Genomic DNA, 23,756 nt, shown 5'->3' with positions numbered 1-23,756 from the left:
GGAGAGAGAGGAGAGCTGTGACTGGGGGAGAGAGAGGAGAGCTGTGGCTGGGGGAGAGAGAGGAGAGCTGTGGCTGGGGAGAGAGAGGAGAGCTGTGGCTGGGGAGAGAGAGGAGAACTGTGGCTGGGGAGAGAGAGGAGAGCTGTGTGACTATGGAGGTGGAGGTTGAAACTGAATAGCAGTGGAATCATCTGCTTCCAAATCCCCGCAGAATGAGATACTGACTCATACTGCTGCATTACTGACACATCAGCAACATGAAGCAATTAGCGTATGTACTATAGGCTACTATATATATATATATATATATATATCCTAGCTCCCCCAAACTACAAATTGCTTGTTCACATGTATGTCTAGAAAAATTGAAAAATGTAGATTCTCAAGTGTAAGATCTGGCTGGATGAAAAGCTTTCTTCCACCCTATAACTATTCGGAATAGTCCATCCACACTGGAATAGTCACTGGAATCGTCTATTCCAGTGTGGAATAGTCTATTCCAATGTGTAATAGACTATTCCAGTGTGGATGGACTATTCCACACTGGAAGAGTCTATTCCAGTGTGGATGTGAATGAAGAGTATTCTTTTCTTTCGGACATCCCTGCACTCATGTAAGATGGCATGGCTTCAAGATCATGTGCTGCAGTGCATTCCCGCATGTTGTAATGTGTGAAGAAGAATGGCAACATGGAGAACTGTGTAACAGCAGGTATGCCTACTTACCATGTAACGGTAGGTATGCCTACTTACTGTGTAACAGTAAGTATGCCTACTTACTGTGTAACAGCAGGTATGCCTACTTACCATGTAACGGTAGGTATGCCTACTTACTGTGTAACAGTAAGTATGCCTACTTACCGTGTAACAGTAGGTATGCTTACTTACCGTGTAACAGTAAGTATGCCTACTTACTGTGTAACAGCAGGTATGCCTACTTACCGTGTAACAGTAGGTATGCCTACTTACCATGTAACAGTAGGTATGCCTACTCACCATGTAACAGTAGGTATGCCTATTTACTGTGTAACAGTAGGTATGCCCACTCACCATGTAACAGTAGGTATGCCTATTTACTGTGTAACAGTAGGTATGCCTATTTACTGTGTAACGGTAGGTATGCCTACTCACCATGTAACAGTAGGTATGCCTATTTACTGTGTAACGGTAGGTATGCCTACTTATTGTGTAACAGTAGGTATGCCTACTTCCTGTTGTACAGCATTGCCCCGCCCCCTCTTTTACAAACTGTGAATGTATTTATAGAGACTTGGGTTTGAGCTACAGTTTGTGTATATCCTATGGAAGCAGTGTCCTTTCATCCATTTATTTATGGTGAACCATCTGCTTTATAGTAAAAATGACTAGTGCAGGAAATTCTAATGTTTTGTAATGCCTTGATAAGGCCAGACCTTGCGGGACCAACTACGGTACATACTCATCTTGGACTGAACATTTTTCCAAATAAATAAAAAGGTCCGACTCCCTACACATTATTGTTGTATTCTGTTCTGTTAACGCGTCAGATGTAAAACTGGTGGATGAAACGGTCATGAGAACAGTTGCACCGATTGCATCATCGGTGTCCTTCAGACGTTCCAGATCTGTCTCGTGAAATCCTCACGTCATACCACTGAGAAGATGCTTCGGGATCTTCAAAGGCCAGAGATCCCAGATAAGATTCCTCAGCTGCTTCATGGCTGCTCGTACGTCTTCCTGAATGGAGGAGGATCTTCTGTGTGACCTTGCTGACGTGGGAAGCGCTGCTCTCTCTCCCTCCCTCAGAGCTGTGACTCACCTGCTCTCTGATCTAGTCCCAGCGAGGGACCGGCGGTGCCGGGCCTGGGTTGTGTAAGGGGGGGCGGGGGAGCTCCGGGCGGGGATGTGATCGGCACATCAACGAGCGTGGCTGGAAAACAGGCGATTTAGGCAATTCTACTCGCAGGCATCGTTTAGTGGAGAGGAGGCATCAGATTCATATTTGTGGTTTTCACCGTCACCACAAATACTGGGAGCAACACCACAGCATACTGTAGTGCAGTGGTTCTTCTCAAACCCCTCCCTCTCATACTTTCATAATGCTGGTGAGGTGGTACTTGGTGTAAAAAGGTTGAGGAGCACTATAGTATAGTATAGCTGCCAGAGTCTAACCTTGACGTAGGAGAGATATTCTAAACAAGCCAGGTAAAAAAACATTGCGTTTGTATTATTGCATAATAACAAATACGCTCAACCCCAAGATGAAAAGGAAAGGATCACCCAACAAAACAGCCTGGTTGGGACATGTTTTATATAAATAATAATTAAAAAATATTTATTGGAAAAACGAAAAAAGAAAGCAAAGAAGAAACCTAAACGTGGGGGGGGGGATAATCCCCAACAGGTCAGTGGTGGATCTCAAGGCTTCAGTCCATCAGTCCGTCCATAAACCGAGTCATTTCCCTTTCTTCCAGCTCCGTACAGCATGCAGTTTTTTTCTCTCCGTTGGTATAGAATTGAATATAGAATTATTCATATATTTATTATCAACATAATTCTTTTTGTTTTTATTTTTTTTACACATCACATTATGTGTCTTAAAAACTGCAGTTCGGGCACTGTAAAAAACAAAAAGGTAGTCTAACAAACAAAAAGGAGGGGGGGGGCGGGGGTTCAGGGGGGGGGTAACGTCTGGAACAACGCTCGCCCTCCTGAGAGCATGATGGGATGGATGGATGGAGGGATGGAGGGAGGGATGACCTTCCTTTCCAGGGCTGAAGGAGCAAAAAATAAAATAAACCCCAAAAAATTGAAAATAAAATAAAAAACAAACAAAAAAGCAAGAAGAGAAAAAACACACCCTCTTCACAGCCAGTGCCTCAAAGTCTCAGAGCAAAAAGAACATTTCAGCATTTCCTCCTCCCTGTGGCTCATACGCCATCCTTAAGAGAGTCTGCCGGCCGATGATGGTCCAGGAGGTATGAGGAGGAGGAGGAGGAGGGGCAAAAACGTCAGCAGGGTTTCTCTCACGACTGCCAGGACTCCAGACACAGAGGGACGGGTACAGATCAACCTGAGAGAGAGGAGGGGGGTGGAGATGGGGGGCAGAGAGAGAGAGAGAGAGAGAGAGAGAGATTAAGATTTATAATCTCATCACACAACCATGAACAAGAAGCAAACCGCACGCACAGGTCGCTTAAGATAAGATGAATTGTGTCATTGAATTACAACAAGGAACTAATTGGCGGGGATAATGCAGTGACACTCATCTGCAGGGCAGGTGAGAGAGAGGGAGAGAGAGAGGGAGGCAGAGAGAAAGAGAGAGGGAGAGAGAGAGAGGGGGAGGCAGAGAGAGAGAGAGAGGCAGAGAGAGAGAGAGGGAGGAAGAGAGAGAGAGAGAGGGGGGGAGGCAGAGAGAGAGGGAGAGAGGGGGAGGCAGAGAGAGAGAAAGAGAGTGAGAGAGGGAGAGGCAGAGAGAGAGAGAGAGGCAGAGAGAGAGAGAGGGAGGAAGAGAGAGAGAGAGGAGGGGGGGAGGCAGAGGGAGCGACAACATCCTACAGCCCAATTTATCTCATCCAGGGGTGACTCATCGCTAGAACAAACTAATACAGAGCATCTCCTCTGCACTGCACCCTGGGAAAACAGCCTCACACTGCTGCGCGCGTTCTGCCATGTGAGAGACTGAAAGAGCGTTCTGCCATGTGAGAGACTGAAAGAGCGTTCTGCCATGTGAGAGACTGAAAGAGCGTTCTGCCATGTGAGAGACTGAAAGAGCGTTCTGCCATGTGAGAGACTGAAAGAGCGTTCTGCCATGTGAGAGACTGAAAGAGCGTTCTGCCATGTGAGAGACTGAAAGAGCGTTCTGCCATGTGAGAGACTGAAAGAGCGTTCTGCCATGTGAGAGACTGAAAGAGCGTTTTGCCATGTGAGAGACTGAAAGAGCGTTCTGCCATGTGAGAGACTGAAAGAGCAAGAATTGTGGGTGGTGCCTGGAGAGTGAGAGGAAGACAATCTGGTAAATTGGTGTGTACGCTTGTGGTGTATATAATGCAGTATAAATCTACCCCGCTTCGTCGTCTGAATGGGGGGGCCTGTGAAAACCCCCCCCATGGTCATCTATAATCTAGATTAACCCTGATAGGGAGCAGAAAAGCGGTGCTCCATCGTTAATAGTGACCAGCCGTGATGTATTTTTTTTTGTGTGGAGGAAACCGCCCATGTGTTTGCCTGGGGAGCAGCGGTGAGTCAGAGCACTGCTGACTGAATACATTTTCTCTCTCCCCAATTTCCTATTCCACTCCTCCTCCTCCTCCTCCTCCTCCCTGGCACTCTTCTCTGCATCTCTGTCTATTTTAACATAGTCTCACACCATCTTTTACCCTCTAATGCAAACCCCCCTTTTTTCTGGGCAATTTCACAGACAAATCCCAACTCTCTACCTCTTTAAATTGATCTGCCTCTATTCTCTCCATTCTCTACATCTCTCAGGGTATTTCTTCTGCTCTCTCTCTCTCTCTCCTGTATGAAAGGTTTCCTCTATGTAGGTCGATTTATGAACAGATATCAGTCTACAACTGGTTGTGGTTGTAACAGTCTACACTAGGGGTGTGCCATATCGTATCGTTATCGATATCAGGGCTGCAACTAACGATTATTTTCATTATCTATTAATCTGTCGATTATTTTCTCGATTCATCGATTAGTTGTTTGGTTTATAAAATGTCAGAAAACGGTGAAAAAATGTCGATCAGTGTTTCCCAAAGCCCAAGATGACATCCTATAATATCTTGTTTTGTCCACAACTCAAAGATATTTAGTTTACTGTCATAGAGGAGTAAAGAAACCAGAACATATTCATATTTACGAAGCTCGAATCAGAGAATTTTGACCTTTTTTCTTGAAAAATGACTCAAAACGATTAATTGATGATCAAAATAGTTGTCGATTATTTTTCTGTCCATCGACTAATCGATTAATCGTTGCAGCTCTAAACGATATATCATTAGAATTCATAATTCTTATCAAAAATTCATAACGTGATATCCTGATAATGGTGATATTTTGACTTGCTGATGTAATAATGTATGACGTACGCACAGCAACGACGAGCATGGCTGAAAGTGGAAGAGGTAATTCCAAAAAGGTTGACTTCAGTAATAACCTGAAATACAGTGATTTTATTTTAGGGCCATATATCGCCCACCCCTCGTCTAACACACTCACCGGGTGGGGTTGCTACTGAGGGAGGGAGTGGGTGGGGGGGGCGTCATTGCTGTTTGCAGGTGGAGAGCTTGCGGATCTTGCTGGCTGTGGAGACTCCTTTGCGTGACGGGTTGGAGGAGGAGGCGGAGGAGCGGCGCTCGACTTTGGGCTTGCTGTTCAGAGAGCCTCCCTCTGTCCCGTTCACACACACGGGCTTGGCTACAGCCGGGCTGTGGAGCGCATCGCCCCGATCCTCCTCGGCTACTTGTCCTGAAGGCACACAAAGACATTTCCAATCACACAAACTGCTGACTTAAGCCCCCCGATCACTGCTTCACTGATCAAGCATGAGCACAGTAATCCTAGAATAAGAATGCAAAGTGTCTGTCTGAAATGTCTGTCTGTCTGTGTATGTCTGTCTGTCTGTCTGCCTGTCTGAAATGTCTGTCTGTCTGTCTGTGTATGTCTGTCTGTCTGTCTGCCTGTCTGAAATGTCTGTCTGTCTGTCTGTGTATGTCTGTCTGTCTGTCTGTCTGTCTGAAATGTCTGTCTGTCTGTCTGTCTGTATGTATCCGTCTGTCTGTCCGTCTCTCTGTCTGTCTGTCTGTGTGTATGTATCTGTCTGTCTGTATGTATCTGTCTGTCTGTCCGTCTGTCTGTCTGTGTGTCTGTATGTATCTGTCTGTCTGTATGTATCTGTCTGTCTGTCCGTCTGTCTGTCTGTCTGTCTGTGTGTCTGTCTCTCTGTCTGTCTGTCTGTCTGTCTGTCTGTATGTATCTGTCTGTCTGTATGTGTCTGTCTGTCTGTCTGTCTGTCTGTCTGTCTGTCTGTCTGTCTGAAATGTCTGTCTGTCTGTCTGTCTCTCTGTCTGTCTGTCTGTCTGTCTGTCTGTATGTGTCTGTCTGTCTGTCTGTCTGTCTGTATGTGTCTGTCTGTCTGTCTGTCTGTCTGTGTCTGTCTGTATGTGTCTGTCTGTCTGTCTGTATGTGTATGTCTGTCTGTCTGTGTATGTCTGTCTGAAATGTCTGTCTGTCTGTCTGTCTGTGTGTATGTCTGTCTGAAATGTCTGTCTGTCTGTGTGTGTGTGTGTATGTCTGTCTGTCTGTCTGTATGTCTGTCTGTCTGTGTATGTCTGTCTGTCTGTGTATGTCTGTCTGTCTGTGTGTGTGTATGTCTGTCTGAAATGTCTGTCTGTGTGTGTATGTATGTCTGTCTGTCTGTCTGAAATGTCTGTCTGTGTCCGTCTGTCCATCTGTCTGTCTGTCTGTCTGTCTATCTGTCTGTCTGAAATGTCTGTATGTCTGTCTGTCTGTGTCTGTGTCTGTCTGTCTGTGAGTGAGTGAGCAGAATTGTGTTCGGCCACAGCTATGCCATTTCACATGCTTTCACGCTGTGGGCGACATAAAGAAGACAGATTTTTTAATTAGCCTAATTAGGGACGATTATAATGGCCCAATTTGTGATGGCTGCACAGATTTTAATGGCTGAACTTGCAAATGCTGCGCAACGGCTGCACACAGCCTCCACCTCCGTTCACACCGGGGTGGTTCACACCGGGGTGGGTATTATCCCGCTGAGAGTGCACATAACAGTGCCAACGGTATGAATGAAAAAACAATGATCTCAGACCTGCTGTTCTAAGAACTGCCAGGTCAGACAACCACGAGAAATGTGTGAGACACAGTAAGCTATCAAAACAGGAAATCCACCGGAAATCCGCCGGGCGAAGAATGAAGACTCACCTCACTCATTTCAAGTGTAAGCTGTGTGTGTGTGTGTGTGTGTGTGTGTGTGTGTGTGTGTGTGTGTGTGTGTGTGTGTGTGTGTGTGTGTGTGTGTGCGCGCGTGCGTGCGCGTGCATGCAGTTGGGTCTGTGAAAAACTCAAAAGGAAGACAGCAGTGCTACCTCACAACAAAAGCTATGCTGAGGGGGATATTAACAGAGGCTTAGAAGGGTAAAACATTACAGTTAAGGGACTTGAAGCTAGATGTAGTCACATTATAAAACATATGATGTCGAACATGTGTGGGAGTGAAACCTAGAATAACCATTTAAACCACCCACACCATAAAGCCTTTCAATTGGACTATTTTTAGGTCCATTCACTCCACTCCCATTCAGATTCTGCGGATCCATTGAAAATCCAATGTGGGGCATACTTCTAGATAACCAACAGTGTCTACTGCATTTATTATCCTGTCCCGTGTTGCCAAGCAACAGATAAATCTCACAGCATCTGAATTCTGAGGGTGGGGGGGGGGTAAAGGAACAGTTCACACCTAAATGAAAATTCAGTCATTTTCTACCCACCATGTCAGCTGAAATGCGATTGAAGTTTGAATATATGTAATATCAAATTAGCAATCACAGTTGCATCTCCACATTGTCCAAAACAGCTAAAGTGAAAATGATTGTTTGGTCAGAAGTCCAAAAAAGCATCAAATTAAGCCATTCATTTACACTAAACAACTTGTGCAGCATTATCCAAGTGTTTTGTAGCAGTTTAACTTTTAAACTTACCTCATTATGTAGTGATGTTCTAGGTAGAGGAAATGCTAACTGTTACATCTTGTGCTAACGGTTACATCTTGTGTAATGTGGGAACCAATCTAAGGCAATAGGCTGATGCTATTTACAATGTGACTCACAATGAAATTTGATGCTGATTTTATGCCCAATTTCAAAACTGCAACCAAACCTGAAGAACCCAGTTACTTCAGTTGTTACCCCGCGAAAGGTAAATTGACTTGTCTGAAGGACAAGTGTCTCAAAAAGTTCATTTCAAGGCCTGGTTTGGTGGTTGTGCAAACTTCAGTGAATTTTTGACTGACATAGAGGTGAAGAGATATTGACAGTGTAGGAAATAAAATAAAAAATGTGGGGGCAACTGGGGGCATTTACAACATTTTGGCGGCACTTAAAAAAATAGTAATTAGCGCATAAAGTTGCTAAAGCGTAGTGTGAACAACAGCGCTGTTTGTGTTCTTCATCGTTGTCTTCTGGCAACCAGCTTGCAGGTGGCGGAGTGTGTGGTGTGTTAGAGATGGAAATTATATGAATTGAATGAAAATAAAATGATCAAAATGTTGGGGCAATTTGTGTCCCTGGACAATGGTTTTTACGGACATTCTGAGATTTCTTGGGGGCATTTTTCCCCTTGCACCCTGGCTAAAATTCCTACACTGGATATTGGCAAATTTTCATTTTCACCAATGTGCACACACTTACCTGGCACTGTGAAGTCCTGAGTGTATATGATCTCGTCCTCTCCGTCGTAGAGCTCGTCCTCGTCTTCCTCGGTGTAGCCGTGCAGGTCCTCCAGGTAAGGTACCACCGTCATGCTACGCCACGGGTCCCTGCTCTCTGCGCTGGCAGGGATGGGTACCGGGGGCTCTGAGGGAGGGTGTTTCTTACGCACCCAGCTGGCAGTGGCGGGCGGGGAGAAAACGCGATACATCGGTCTTTCACAGAAATGTCTAAAACACATTGCCTTCACATCTGCAACTTCATCACTGCATTTGTTAATCACGGTTGGCGTTCAATAGGCTATTATGTTGATAGTAGCGGGGTCATGTGACCATCGACAAATATCACCATATATGAAATTACAGTGGGTGTACAATTACAAAGATATTGTCATTCATAACAATATTTTCCATTCGTTTTCAAAACGGTGCAATTTATGCAAGAAGACGATGACATGATATTGACATAAAACTGACACCAAACCTGGGATAGATGTATGAATATTATGCTAGCTAGTCAACTAAAACACTCACTTGTGTTGCCTTATGTGCTGTATGGAAAACCTCTTCACAGGGTCATACTCCAGCATTCCTGAAAAACATCAGTGGGAAAGTCAATCTACTCACGACCATCCCAAACACTCACTACGTTTACATGCACACAATATTCCGCTTTTTGCCCATATTCGGAAAATTACAATATTCCGACTACCGTAAATGAATAATCCACTAATATTCCCGTTTACATGCAGCTGTAGCTCGCCCTCCCCGACACGTGAGGGAGGGGGGGAGAGAGAGAGATGCAGGTAGGTGGAGCCGCAGAGTTTTTCTGTTGAGAATAAACAGAGCAGCACTATTCTTACGAGCATCACTTGGTCCATTTCAGGAGGTTGCTGCTGAAAAGTTTGGTGTTGCGCATCCGAGTCTTTCATAAAAAGTAGGCTAGTAGCCTACGTTATTACCTCGCAGGCTCGCAAGCATTGTGGACTTCCGTGGGCACTATAGGCTACTCTCACTCTCTCTCGCTCTTTAAATCGATGTTTCTCATGTCCTCCCGATCAGAAATGTCGGCTTTTCTTTTTGCATGCCAGAGATGATGGATTATTATGATTATATCGCCTGTTCTAGCGCTTTCTAGCACACATCAGTTGACCACAAACAGGCAACATGCATCGCAAACTGCAGGAAAACCCCTGATTGAGACACATATTTCCGAATGCGCTGTATACATGATCAAAGAATACTCCAAAAACCTGAATAATACTGGAATAACCCAGATGTCTTAATCGGAAAATGCTAAATTCGGAAAAAGGGCAAATTCGGAAACTGGAATATGCTGTTTACATGGCCCTTATCAAATTCAGAATATTGTCATTTTCCGAATAATCGTGGAATATTGTGTAGTACATGTAAACGTAGTCAATGTCTCGTTTCAATTCTCTTTCCATGGAGTGTTTACTACGACCTGTCTGGACCGTGCTAGAGGGAGTGACGCGAGGGAGGGGCTACCAGGAGAGGGAGGGGCTACCAGGAGAGGGAGGGGCTACCAGGAGAGGGAGGGGCTACCAGGAGTCCAGACAATGAACACATTCAAGAAATGTTAATTAATGCATCATGTAATGGTGTCATTCATCTTATCGAGGCATCCTGCAAAGCTTAAGGAGGTACAAGTAAGAAACATCAATATGAGTAACGTTAATGTGTGTGTAATAAAGATATCGTCACATAATTAACATAGCGTGTGCTCTTCCTTAAGCTAAATGTGTGTGAGAAACCAGCGTCGCGGGGATAAGGCAGGAGGCACAGTGATGCAGTACCTATCCAGGCCTCATGTTAATTGTTTCTCCGGTAGGCAGAGCAGGGTAGCGTGCGGCGCGCCGATAGTAGCGCCGTGCGTGGCTGAAGGACACCTTTTGTGGCACGGAGCTTATTTTAGACCATGTAATTATGGACTGACTATCTCTCAGGTGCTGCGTCATCACACACACACACACACACAGGAGAAATAGGGGATGGGGTCCAGAGAAGCAATAGAACGTGACTAATTTGTCTCTATGCAGAATTAACTTTTGATTCAACACTACTGACTACTACTTTACCACTCACTGTCTACTTTACCACTCACTGTCTACTTTACCACTCACTGTCTACTTTACCACTCACTGTCTACTACTTTACCACTCACTGTCTACTACTTTACCACTCACTGTCTACTTTACCACTCACTGTCTACTTTACCACTCACTGTCTACTACTTTACCACTCACTGTCTACTACTTTACCACTCACTGTCTACTTTACCACTCACTGTCTACTTTACCACTCACTGTCTACTACTTTACCACTCACTGTCTACTACTTTACCACTCACTGTCTACTACTTTACCACTCACTGTCTACTACTTTACCACTCACTGTCTACTTTACCACTCACTGTCTACTTTACCACTCACTGTCTACTTTACCACTCACTGTCTACTACTTTACCACTCACTGTCTACTACTTTACCACTCACTGTCTACTACTTTACCACTCACTGTCTACTACTTTACCACTCACTGTCTACTACTTTACCACTCACTGTCTACTACTTTACCACTCACTGTCTACTTTACCACTCACTGTCTACTACTTTACCACTCACTGTCTACTTTACCACTCACTGTCTACTTTACCACTCACTGTCTACTACTTTACCACTCACTGTCTACTACTTTACCACTCACTGTCTACTACTTTACCACTCACTGTCTACTACTTTACCACTCACTGTCTACTACTTTACCACTCACTGTCTACTACTTTACCACTCACTGTTCAAAATGCCTTTGTTTGATGCCTCAAGTCATTTCGAATGCAAAAGTGAAATCTCGAGACAGCGTATCAAAGAATAGTGCTGCGCCTCCCATAAAGGACAAGGCAGAGCTGGATAATAATCTAGCTACAGTGGTTCTCAAATGGGGGTCCGGGGACCCCCAGGGGTCCTTGAGGGGGTCCCCAGCCAAAACGGGGGGTAATTTATTTTCGCTATAATTCCATTCATAAGTAACACAATGACTATTTTGGTCATGGGTTTTATACACTTTCTGTAATAAAACATCTTAAAGCATCAATCTTATTATCATAATGGGGGACCGTGGGACAAAACCCTATCAAATGGGGGTTCGTGGTCTAATCTTTTGATTTTGATCTTTTGAAAGAATTTGAGAACCACTGATCTAGCATACTAGTTAGCTATTCCGCTGCGTGTTAAATGGCTTAATTAGTTGGTATAAAAGATCATTTTGGGGTTTTACTGGGGGGAAGTTTGCTGCTACGTCATATTGGTGGTTGGACCTGTCACTACTACAGAGTCTGGCATGTTGTTTTCTAAAGGGGCAAAGACATTTGCATTGCAGGCAGCATTCCAGCGGGGAGAAGCACTGCTTGACTAGGAAGTGTTTAGTATTCTGCTGCTGGCTTCACATCAATGGACACCACGTCAGCGGGTGGAGGGAGTTCTACATTGTGGAGGAGGAAGCCTCGGCTGCCGAGGAGTCACGACGACTCTCTCAATGGCACGGCACCACCTACTGGACACGGACGGAAAAAACACCACAGAGCAAACTATCGAGGAGTTTCCTGTGATTTATTATATCGCTTCGACAACACAGCTGGCCAGCTCCATTTCGGAGATACTTCTACCAAGTGCTGCTCTGCTCTGTTTGTTTTCCTGCCCAGCTAATCTGGATCACAATTCAACATAGCATTATTAATTAGACAACACTATGATAGTATCACTATAATTATCCAGGTTTAGTCTTATAGTGCTGAATCACATTAGGGCATTTTCCATTGGCCGCGCCAAGTCATGCTGCAATGTTTTCTGTTTGCATTGCTTTTTTTTTTACGTGCCGTGCCGTGCCGTGCCCGGGATGGATCCAGAGTGGGGCCAAAGCGTGCCGGACGCGCCTCCAAGACGTCTCACCAACCGCGGCCAACCCATGACGACAACCCCCCCCCCCCTCAGCCCCTCAAACATCTGTGTTGCCATGCTAAACTCTCATGTCTCTATAGCCGTTTTCCCACATGCGTACCGGAAAATTACCTGTAAGTCAATATCGGACATTTCCCTTCACACTACGGCTCGCGCATGTGGGAATCTATCAGCGAATTTGCCTGTATGTTGGGGGGCGGGGGGAGGGGGGAGCTTATTTGGGGGACGGCAAAACTCGAAATAAGTTCGCTTGTCAGTTGTCACACAATAAATCACACTCGTTTGACTTAAGAGCAGCGTCAAGCCGCCAGCGTAATAAACACAGCCGATTTACCCCCTCCCCTCTCTGCTCGAGAGCAGCAGCCACACAGGACAGACACAGCGAGAATGGCAGAGGCTTGCAAGCTGCTCGACGCTTGTATGTATGTAGAGAAAGCAAATGCACGAAGCGAAATGTGGAAGTAGTTTGCTTTGATGTGCGCGAATGATTAGATGATGCACTTTGAAGAAGTTGGGATCCGTGTCTGAGAGAAATAGTTGCTGGTTCGATGTTTATCCGTTCACCTGCGTCGCGTTGAAGCACTTTTTAAAGACTGGCTTCGTTTGATGTGTCCGGGGTTGCCTTCGGAAATCAGCAAGCTGACATACTGCTCTTATTAGGCTATTACAAGATCATTTCGCCAGTTTGCTTTAATGTGCGCGAATGATTAGATTATGCCCGCTGGAACATTAAGCAACGTGTGTAGGCTACACCTCGCCCATGATTGAAGGACCGCTGTCGCGGAAAATGACTGGACCCGTTTCCACTTGCGTCCCCTTAAGAGCATACCGCTCTTCTGACTGGCTCGAAACTGGTGAAATGTCGGGGACGACGGGGTCGCGCTTATACCGGCACAACGACTTTCTCACATGCAGGCATTAGACCACGTTCCGGTCATTTAGCGGTACAAAGCGCATGTGGGAAAACGGCTTATCTGAGAGTGGAGCAGAGAGAAAGGCGTTCTTGAAAGCCTCTCTGTGTTCAGCTCTCAGTACATGTGTAGCTTCTGACTGAATCTCTGTGGTTTGTAGTTCTCTCCTGTGTTTCTACATTCTGTTTTATTTAGCATTTCCTCATCGCTCTGAGCCGTGCAACGTTGCTACTGAGCTGGTGATTGAGCTTTTATTTTGAAAGAACTTATAGGAAATGCAATGTTTATCCACCATTTTCACCGCGACGTTTGACCATTAGTGATTACAAAGCCATATGGATGTTGCCACTGCTTTTGGAAGCAAGACAAGCTTAAAAGATACACGTCACGTTCAAGCGGGAAGCCCTGTTGTATGGAAGGGCAAACCAGACCAACCAGCCAGACCATTCTTAGCCAGGCCAGCTTTTTTTATGTTAAAGAAAATTCCAAATTGTGTAGCCGTTGTCTTTCGTAACCTTTGCTAATTAGCTGCTGGGTTGTTTCATGATTTGAACCCAACTCACCTCGCAGCAGGTCTGACAGGAGGGGGCCACATTCCTCAGGAATAGTGTAGTCTCCTTTTCCAATGTTCTCAAATAGCTTATAGATGTTGTCCCCCTCAAACGGATACAGACTGGTTGTAATGTTGTATCTGCATGGGAGAGAACATGAGGCGCCAAATACCATCAATGTACAAGTACAGACAATATATATATATATATATATATATATATATATATAAAGATATGTAATATTTAAATATGTAAATATTTAAAATAAATGTTTATATAAATATGTAAATACCATCAATGTACAAGTACAGACAATAAATATATATATATATACACATACACATGGACATTTATTTTAAATATTTACATATTTAAATATTACATATATATATATGTAATATTTAAATATGTAAATATTTAAAATAAATGTTTATATAAATATGTAAATACCATCAATGTACAAGGACAGTCAAATGGTTATACAGTGTAAGAACCTAGACAGGCTTAGCTGGAGGCCACTCACAGTGTTACTCCAGCAGACCAGATGTCCACTTTGAACCCTGAAAAGGTGTCCAGGCCATTGGCGATCTCTGGAGGCTGGAAGGCCGGCGAGCCCTGGCTGGTGCGACATGTGTCGTCCTCTGCAAATGGATGAAGGGCCTGGGAGAGACAGAGTGAATCCATTTGTATGTTTCTATGGACAGAAGAAAAAGGTGTCCAAAAATCTACTCTTCTCTGTATTTATTTAGCACGACCAAAACTACGACTGACAGAGAAAATCTACAAAAAAGCAATAACAGTATCATTTTGGACAATTTTACCAAAAGCATTACGTATTTTTAATTTTTTTAATAAATACAATCTGCACTAGAACCACAATCGGGATCAAAACAGAGAAAAAAACAGATCAATGGAAGCACCGCTGCTATATAAAAGTACAGAGGAAATACTGAAACTCCATTTAGGTTTATCCAATTAAATCAACGGCTATCAAGTGTAATTCAAAGTAAGCTACACAATCTAAGCATATTATGTGCCTACAAGAACAGACCGAATGTTTTAGTATATTAGCAAATCTGCCATCACTAGCTTACTTAGGTCTTTTGTGATTTTCTAGAGGCTTTCTAGAAGTCAACTGTGTGTTTGCAAAGTGGTTCTCAGGTTCTGAATGTAGAGTCATCAAACATAATTGAGGAAATTATACTGTTATGGATTATACTATTGAGCTACTTCACATGTCCAATATCTGCATTCATTGTATTCTCTTGTTTTATAATGTGAGCTCATCTGTGTGGAGAAATGCAGGAGGTGCCATTCACTACCCCTCTCTGTGTGTGACCATGCCCTGACAGATAGTGGCCAGCTCAATTGGACCACAGATAAGCTCCTTATTTACCAGAAACCTCACCATCTCTGGATCCTACCATCCTATTCTGTACAGTACGTTATCATTTCTGAACTGAATGGAGTCTCAGTCTGCAGGTGTTGAACATCTTGCAGAAACTGTTCTTTCGTGAGGCACCAAAACTCTTATGTTAGATGATCCAGGCCCTTGCAGCTGGACACCTTACTGCAGGCACACATCGTGTGCTCTGTGTTCCACACACACACACTTCCTGGTTGTCCTGGGTACAGATCTCTGGACGGTAAACATCATGGTGCTTGACCTCACCTCTGCTACTCCCAAGTCGGAGATCTTGAGCGCGCCGTCTGTGGTCAGCAGCAGATTCCCTGGTTTAATGTCTTTGTGAACTATTCCCTGGCTGTGCAAATATTCAAGGCCATCTAAGAGTTGGCAAAAGTACCTGAGAAAAAGGGAAAAGATACAGAGAGTTAAAGTGTACAGCACTGTACTGTATGCCTGTGTAAAAACAATAAAACAGCCTATTCAACAATTAAGTTAAGTTATCCTATATCCCTATGGGGAAATTCATCCTCTGCATTTGACCCATCCTCTACTAGGAACCTTCCTAGAACTAGGAGCAGTGGGCAGCTGCAGTGCAGCGCCTGGGGACCAACTCCAGTTCTTTTGCCATTGCCTTGTTCAGGGGCACTGACAGGAGTCTTAACCATAACATACATGTCTTTGATGGTGGGAGGAAACCGGAGCACCCGGAGGAAACCCACATGAACATGGGGAGAACATGCAAACTCCACACAGAAAGGACCTGGGACGGACCGGGGTTCGAACCCGGGACCTTCTTGCTGTGAGGCAACAGTGCTAACCACTAGGGATGCACCGATATGAAAATTTTGGCCGATGCCGATAACCGATATTAACATTGCTGTTATGGCCGATAACCGATATTTACCGATGTCGATATGATCTGTATAAAACCACATTTTTTATGATCATCACATTTTGTACATACTGAAAAACACATGTTAACACTGAATTTGAAAAAGTTATGCATTTCTTTATTTGCAAAGCCTTTGGAAAAGCCCATAAATCATAGATTTACTGCATTATTTCATATCAATGTGAAGAATTTGGCTGATAATGATAACCGATATTAACATTGCAACATCTGACCGATACCGATATGACCGATATGTTAAAAAATCGGCCGATACTGGCCGATACCGATATGATTGCCGATATATCGTGCATCCCTACTAACCACTGAGCCACCGTGCCGTCAATCGGTGTGGCGAGAAGATCCTTCCGCACTTACTAGTGTAGCAAATGTGGATTTGCAGCATTGACCAGACATTCCCACAATCTATGGTCAGTTATTTTAACAGTGGAGGCCCTGCAGTCTTGGATCTAAACTTAGGCCTGGAGTAGTGGTTGCACAGAGCCTCAGACTAATAATAGCAGATGAAGCAAGAGAGAGTGTAAGAGAGAGAGAGAGAGAGAGTGAGAAAGAGAGTGAGAGAGAGAGAGAGAGTGAGCGAGAGTGAGAGAGAGACTTACCCGTGAGCTTGAAATACTGGAAACCTTTTCTCTGGGACGCTGTCCAGCATTTCTTGCATCCCACATACGCAATACTCCATCACCATATACGTAAGTCAGGGAGTGAAGGAAATACTCCAGATCAAACAGCTACGAGTGAGCCATCTACACAGCAAACCACTACCAAAAATGCATACAAAATTTTATATTGGCTTTTAAGATGCATTTTTAGAAGCCTTAACCAACTAACAAATCAACTTGATCCAAGAGTTTATTAGCGCGATAGACGATAATATAATATTGTCCGTATTAGCCGTATAGCTCCCTAAGCGCATGTTCTTGGCCACATGACCTGTGCAGTAAAATAGCCAGTGCATGTGAGAATTGTTTCAATTGTTGAGTCTAAACTATAAAGAGCCTGGTCTTCTACCTGCTCTATTTGTGAAGCAGCCTGAGATAACTCTTGTTATGATTTGGCGCTATATAAATATCAAATTGATTGATTAATGAATTGACCTCCATGGAAAAAGAGCTTTGGTGGCCAGGGGATAATGCAGTACAAGTCCACAATCAGGTTTTCAATATTTCCACCCAGACAGACACAGACACAGACAGACAGACACAGACACACAGACACAGAGCATAAGGATATATTTTCTGCTTCTCATCATTGTAGAGCACATCCACCAACTGAATCACATTTTTGTGTTGGAGTCTTCTTAGCAGCTGAATCTCCCTAAAAAGGACAGGAAAACACAGAACATGGAAAAGATTAACAATCTCACATAATTAACAACAGTCGCAGCTAGAATTCTTTGAAAATATGACAGGTCCATAACCAATAACGGTCTAAACGGCAGTGTAGATTACTATATCATCAGGAAAATCGATCAGGGAAAAAAAAAAAGCCTCTATGATAGATCATAGTACAGTTTCACCCATCTCATTATAAAGATATATAAGCTGGCAGTGTTGCTTGGAGCAAGAGGACGTTTTAAATCAGCGCCGTGGCAGAAGCCCAAGAGACTGAACATCCATCTGAGAGCTGTGGAGGAGGACACTAATGAAGACGGCTCGGGCTCGGGAGGAGCTCCAAGCACAGGCCAAGGCCTTCCACAGCATAGCACACACACACTGCCAACATGAACGCACTGTCTGTCTGGCAACGGGTGTGTTTTCATTCATTCATTTTCAAGGGAGATGGCCTGTATGGATGGAAAGTATATAGAGACACTGCATGAAATAGGCCATCACGGGGAAAAGCTCTCCATTCACTCCCATACACCAGCGTCATTTTCCTTGAATTAAACGTAGCTAAAAGCCGTTGTGTGGGGGGCTGCGCAGACAACAAATCGCCAATTAAAGTTTTTTTGTACTCCCGAGCAAAACAAGGAAGGCATTGAGAATGAATTGGTGTGAAGAGAAAAGTGGATCTAGCTGTCAAGGAAGTAAGTTGGAGTGTTCATCTATATATGATCTTTGTGTGCAACACGTGACATAGGAGAACGCCAGGATTGGGGGGGGGGGGGGGGGGGGGTTTGTTTCCCCCCCATTTTTGGCGTGTTTTCTGAATGATGATTTTCTCTTGCTTTTTCTCTACTCACACGTTCATCCCTAAGTATCGGTCATAATAACAAGATGTTCCGCGAAGAACCCGCCCGCCCGGTGCCTTCCTTTTACCCACAGTGTCTCGAGGCATCGGGCGCATCACCTCCCTTCATATTGCTCTGACGCAATCACACAAAAGACGCATTGTGCAGCTTTTGTATACGACTATGTTGGCCTTCAGTTACAAACAAGCCATCTCAGTCCTCTGCTTTATTCTACACAATATGACTATTGACACACACATTGTGTTGTTGTGTTCCATGTGCACACACAGAGACGTACACAAGCAGTTACTGCTGCATCACTGCACTGAATCTGAGAAATGGGCAACGCCATCTCTCTCTCTCACACACATAAAGTACATCAAAATGGGAACTGTGGTGATTGGTATGTGGTGAAGCAGAGATAAGGAATAGCCTCATTTCAAGCCATACCAGCATCATCTCTCAAAATAAGCAACGCTCGTAGCAAAGATGACAAGTCTGGTGTGTTTGAAATGTAGCAAAGCATGCTGCAGCCTGCATCACTATTTGTTTCCATGAAATCGGGCTATAGGGGCATCAGAAAATGAGAGTCAGCACTTGCCACCTAAAGCGCACAATGTCTGTCTGCTGCTGCAGTCCATCTGCACATCTCTAAGTTCAAACGTCTATCTAAGGATCCTGTATGTCCCAGGCCGGCAGGTAACAGGGTGGAGAGGATTTCCACACTCAGCACTATCATGGCAGCAGCAACTATTGCACACACAGCAGCAGCAACATAAACAACAGTTCTCTGATCAAAATGCACCTACAGATCCACATGGATCCAGGGTTCAGGCCTAGGAGGACTGGAGGAGGCGGTGTGAGAGAGGGTTGCATTCCGTCCCACAGTGTAGTGTACATAAACAGTACTCCCTTACTCCCTGTTCAGGGAACGTCGGTTAATTAAGGGAATTTCCCTCGACGAAATTCCTTGAATGGGAACACCCTGCAAAGTCACCAACACTAGTCTGGGCACGCTTTACGCCGCTTTTGGCCATGGGGGCGTAAACCAAGGAAACAGGAAACGAGTGCACCAAAAAAAATCGTCTTTGTTGCCGTTAGCTTGACGCGGCGAGGTCACGTTAGCTAGAGCCCGATAAAAAAAAAGCTTCTGTATTGGCTTCAAATATGTGATATTGTGAATCTGCGATGTTTCTACAAGAACTTGTTCAAAAACTTTGTTCGGGTTCGTCCATTTCTTATTCGGTTTCCGCTGCTTGTTTCCTGTCTAGGGCGGGCTCTAGGCCGGAAACAGGCCGAGTGACAAAATCCCTTGGAAACGGAGGCCAGGCTCTTTCTCGCCGAGAAGAGCCTGGTGACGCGAGGTTACACCAACACAGACACTTCCTCCATGCGTTACCCTGGTAACATAAACTGCCGCAGCGGACATTAGCACTGCTAATGCTTGTTAATATTGACTTTACTATGCTAGCTAAACCAACGGTAGTTTAGCTTGCTAGTAGTTGTAAATATAAGGTCAATAGCAGCTCATTTCCCCTAGAGAATTTGATTTATAGATTATTTGCGCATTGTTGTTTTTAGGCAAAACATCAATAATGATAACGTTAATGACAATACTGGATATAAACTCCTTTTGTAGCATCCATTATTTGTTTTAGCATAGCTCTATAGTTTTTAGCCTATTATTTTCAGTAAGGCGCAATGACTGATGGGAAATCTTGCTTGTCAACTCCGGTGATGTGATGAATCGTTGTTCAGTTCTTCCTTTACACGGTCCATAGTTCCCTTTGAACTTTCTCTCTCCCTGCGGTTTGGAATCTTACTTAACATGGCTGAGAATACCCTGTGCGGTCCACTTCGCTGGGAACTACCAGGGCGATCGGAACGCACCCTGTGTGCTCCTGTCATTCCAAACAAGGGCACGGCATTCTCAAGGTGTTGCCTTAGCAACAGGAGGAGTGGCATGGCTCACTCAGTCTGCCAGCATGGGCATGCCCATCCCCATGGCAACCCTGTGAAAGCAGGAAGTGTTTGGCAGACAGGAATGCTAAGCAGAGGCTGAATGGAGAGGCTGGGCTACTATGGCATGGCATGGCACACACAGCCAGGCCCTTTTGAGGCTGCAGGAGCCCAGTCGCTCCCACAAACTGAAAGACATCAGGCCTCAAAGCAACTGCCAGACGTAGGAAAAAGGCAGAGAAGCACAGCAAATGTGGACACAACAGTTTCGCACATCAGGAAAAAAATCGCCCATCTTTTGTTACCACACTGGCAGAAGCATATAGTCGAACTCGCCATGAAAAAGGTGAATTACAGACTAATGCGATGATTTAAATCCACAGAGCAAATGAACAAACAATTCTCACTAAGGCATCAGCATAGGCAGATCTTTGCAGAACTCCATTCTCTCAGTATGAACTCATTTGACAATTTGCTAAATCTTCCTCTATATTTAGCACAAGCCCGCAGCGAAAGACTGGAGTCATATTTAATACAACTATTGTGTGATTAAAACTTCTGCTACTCATCAGGAAGGGGGGGGTGCAGCGGGAGAAAGGTTGAATAGCCAAACATGACCACTAATTCAGGGTGGCAATGACATGCAGAGAGAGAGACACAGGCAGACAGACAGAGACAATGAAATGCAAAGAGAGAGAGAGAGAGAGAGACAATGACATGCAGAGATGGATGACAAACTCAGTCAAAAGCATGACTGAAATAACCAATTTAGATCCTACACTTTTACTTTTCTAAATCTTTTCCACCCCCTTTCTTCTTTTACACAAAATATGTCTGAAATAAAGGGGGAGGAGTGTAAAAGTTGTGCACTTCAGGCAAGGGAGTGATGGTTAGTTAAGTGAACAGGACAGACATGGTGACAAGAGGCATCATTGTACAGCTATGCTGAACCTAGTTAACTCTTGTAAAAGACAGTGAATGTTGAATTTTCACTGTGGGGAATGGGGATTCAATGTAATTAACACATATTAGGATCAAGCCCTGTAATCAGTGAGTCAACCCAATGATAATGTATCTCAGTCTAACTGGGACTGTCCCTCATCGAAAAGACCTTGCATTTGAACACGCATAACTCACGGCACACAGAGGAGAAGTCAGTTGCACTGAGTCTGACATTCAATTTGGTGGAATGAGATGTAAGATGTCATGGGAGGTTAGAGAAAAATAGCAAGCAGAGAACAGGAAGAGGGAAAGGTCAAACATTGGGTAGGATAACAAACTAGAAAAAACAACCCACTTTTTCACATTGGCTTCTCCATTGGGAATCCTCCTCAGCTTCTTCTTCTTCAGTATCTTGACAGCCCTGCGACAAAGTGTCTCAGAGTCCAGCATCTCTTTGACTTTGCCATAAGATCCCTCCCCCAGCAGATCCCCCATCAGGTACTTCCCTATCAGCTTTGCCCTCTTCCTCCGTGGCTGGTAGATCACCTCTGTGGAGTCAATGCGGTGAATGAAAGTATCCATCCCCATCAGTTCGCTTTCAGTCAGATAGTCAAGATGATGCAGCTCCCCCGTACTCATGATTGACGGTCCGACGGCCACCGTTTAAGCCTACGGTAATGCACAAATAGCTGTGATTGTTGCTGGAGGGAGTAAATCCAATGGTAACCTTTTTCAGTTGGGTATTTTAAATTCCACGATCGGGGGAATAGAGGTGAATTACAAAACACTAAATACTGGGTGTGGGAGAGGGGTGTAACCAGGCCTGAGAGTTGAGAGAGGAGGGGCGGGTCAATCCCGATTTGTAAACATTATGGGTATTTTACTCAAGGGGAGTTGTAGAAGATATTTAGAGGTGTATGCAGCTGAAGACCTGTGAGGTCCAGTGCTTCTATGAGTCTAGCCTGCTCTGAGCATTTTGTTCTGTGACAGGTGCAGTTGAGCAGAGCAAATAAGTACGATTCTTCTCAAATGTTGTACTAACTCCAAGTCATCTCCATTTGAATCTAATACCATACGACCTTAGGCAGAGGCAACCAGTCCTGCTTCAGAGCCATGCTGCACTGCATTTCTGTCAGAGGTCCGTACGGCAATGCATAGCTTGTGTCAGGATACATGTGTGTCATCACTTGGACTTCCAACACACAGATTTACTGCCAAACGTGTGCGCCAGTAACATTCCAATCTTTGGTATCAGCTTGGCTCCTAGAGGTCGACTGAGCCATCCGGCCGTCCTCCATGCCACCACGATCCTGCACCTTGGTGCCTAGGAACGAGAGTCAAGACAATATTAATGAATGCAAATTATAAAAATCACTTTAAGTGGCTGCTAGTAAAGTAGTCTAGGCTGTCTCTCTATGATAAACAATCTCTCCTGACAGCAATCCTCGAAGTTATTGTGTTGCCTTTCTACCGCGAGATTAATTTAATAATAAAGATGTGTTAAAATTGTTAATAGTACAGATTTCGGAACACTGATTTATTTAATTGCGTTAATGTTTGACTTACGTTTATTTAGTGCATGCAAGTTGCACATACATGGTATTTGTCAAAAACTGGCTGCTAACTGTTAGCTAGTAAGCTAAGTCTGCTTGAATGAACTCTCACTTTCTGCCTCCCCGGTTAGCACGCCTTCAGCAACCAATGCTGCATTTATTTTTTATAAATTGGCAAATTTGTAGATAAGGACTAGACGACTGTGGTGGATCGCTGAAACGTCGCCATACAAGTGAAGCTAACGGTAGTAATGTTATGTTAGCTAGCCAACTTTGGCAGGTTAGCTAGCTACGCTAGCCAACTTTAACGTTACCCGGCGGGCGGTGCAGCTGTAGCTAATTTAATGCAGCGAAATACACTTCTTCAAGACAATTTTGCATTTGGTTCATGGGGTAGGAAAAGCTATTTCCGCTCTAAAATTCAAACCAGGCACCAGCACCTGAGAAAGTACCAAAATACAGCCAGCTAACACACACCGGAGTAACGATAGCTAATGTTAGCAAGCCCTCACAGATTCCAGGCTAGCTGGTTAACAAGCTAACGTTAAGTAATGGAATCTGGACTCACCTGAATCCCTATGAATCGTGTTCCCGTAGCACCTTTGCTCTTTGTTTTAGCTCTTTGATGTAGCAAGTGTTTGGCTAGTCTAAAATATTAACGTTACTTAAATGTCCTGACTCTTCGTATTTACTCTTGCCACGGTTGTCGCCATCTTGTTTACCTCCCCCAGCTCGCACTGAGTCTGACAGCCCTCCAGTGAGTCTGCTCTGCCATACACGAATGCGTCAAATCAACGCATTTTCCCCACAATGGGCGAAAAACCGAGAATGTTGGCAACATTGAGAAAAAGAAGGGAAAACATGCGGTCGTCCCAGTAAGTTCCTTTAGTGTAATCGTATCACCGCGAGTTTACAGTATAAAGTCCAGGTGTCAGCTACTGGCAACTG

General features: G+C 44.4%; 1 protein-coding gene across 1 annotated transcript; it reads right to left on the bottom strand.

Moving 5' to 3' along the window:
• Positions 1-2,321: 2,321 nt before the first annotated feature.
• On the bottom strand, positions 2,322-23,516 carry stk11 (serine/threonine kinase 11). The gene is made up of 11 exons (XM_083659651.1): positions 23,377-23,516; positions 21,611-22,579; positions 17,415-17,498; positions 16,784-16,873; positions 15,539-15,671; positions 14,390-14,526; positions 13,879-14,006; positions 8,962-9,019; positions 8,411-8,604; positions 5,202-5,450; positions 2,322-3,051 (listed from the first exon to the last, which is right to left on the bottom strand). The coding sequence occupies exons 2-10, from the start codon at positions 21,892-21,894 to the stop codon at positions 5,245-5,247; spliced, it is 1,314 nt and encodes a 437-aa protein (XP_083515777.1). The 5' UTR covers positions 21,895-22,579; positions 23,377-23,516; the 3' UTR covers positions 2,322-3,051; positions 5,202-5,244.
• Positions 23,517-23,756: the final 240 nt, after the last annotated feature.

Source organism: Poromitra crassiceps, assembly GCF_964638095.1.
Source record: "Poromitra crassiceps genome assembly, chromosome: 23".
NCBI lineage: Eukaryota > Metazoa > Chordata > Actinopteri > Beryciformes > Melamphaidae > Poromitra > Poromitra crassiceps.
This window is presented reverse-complemented; position numbering and strand designations above follow the sequence as displayed.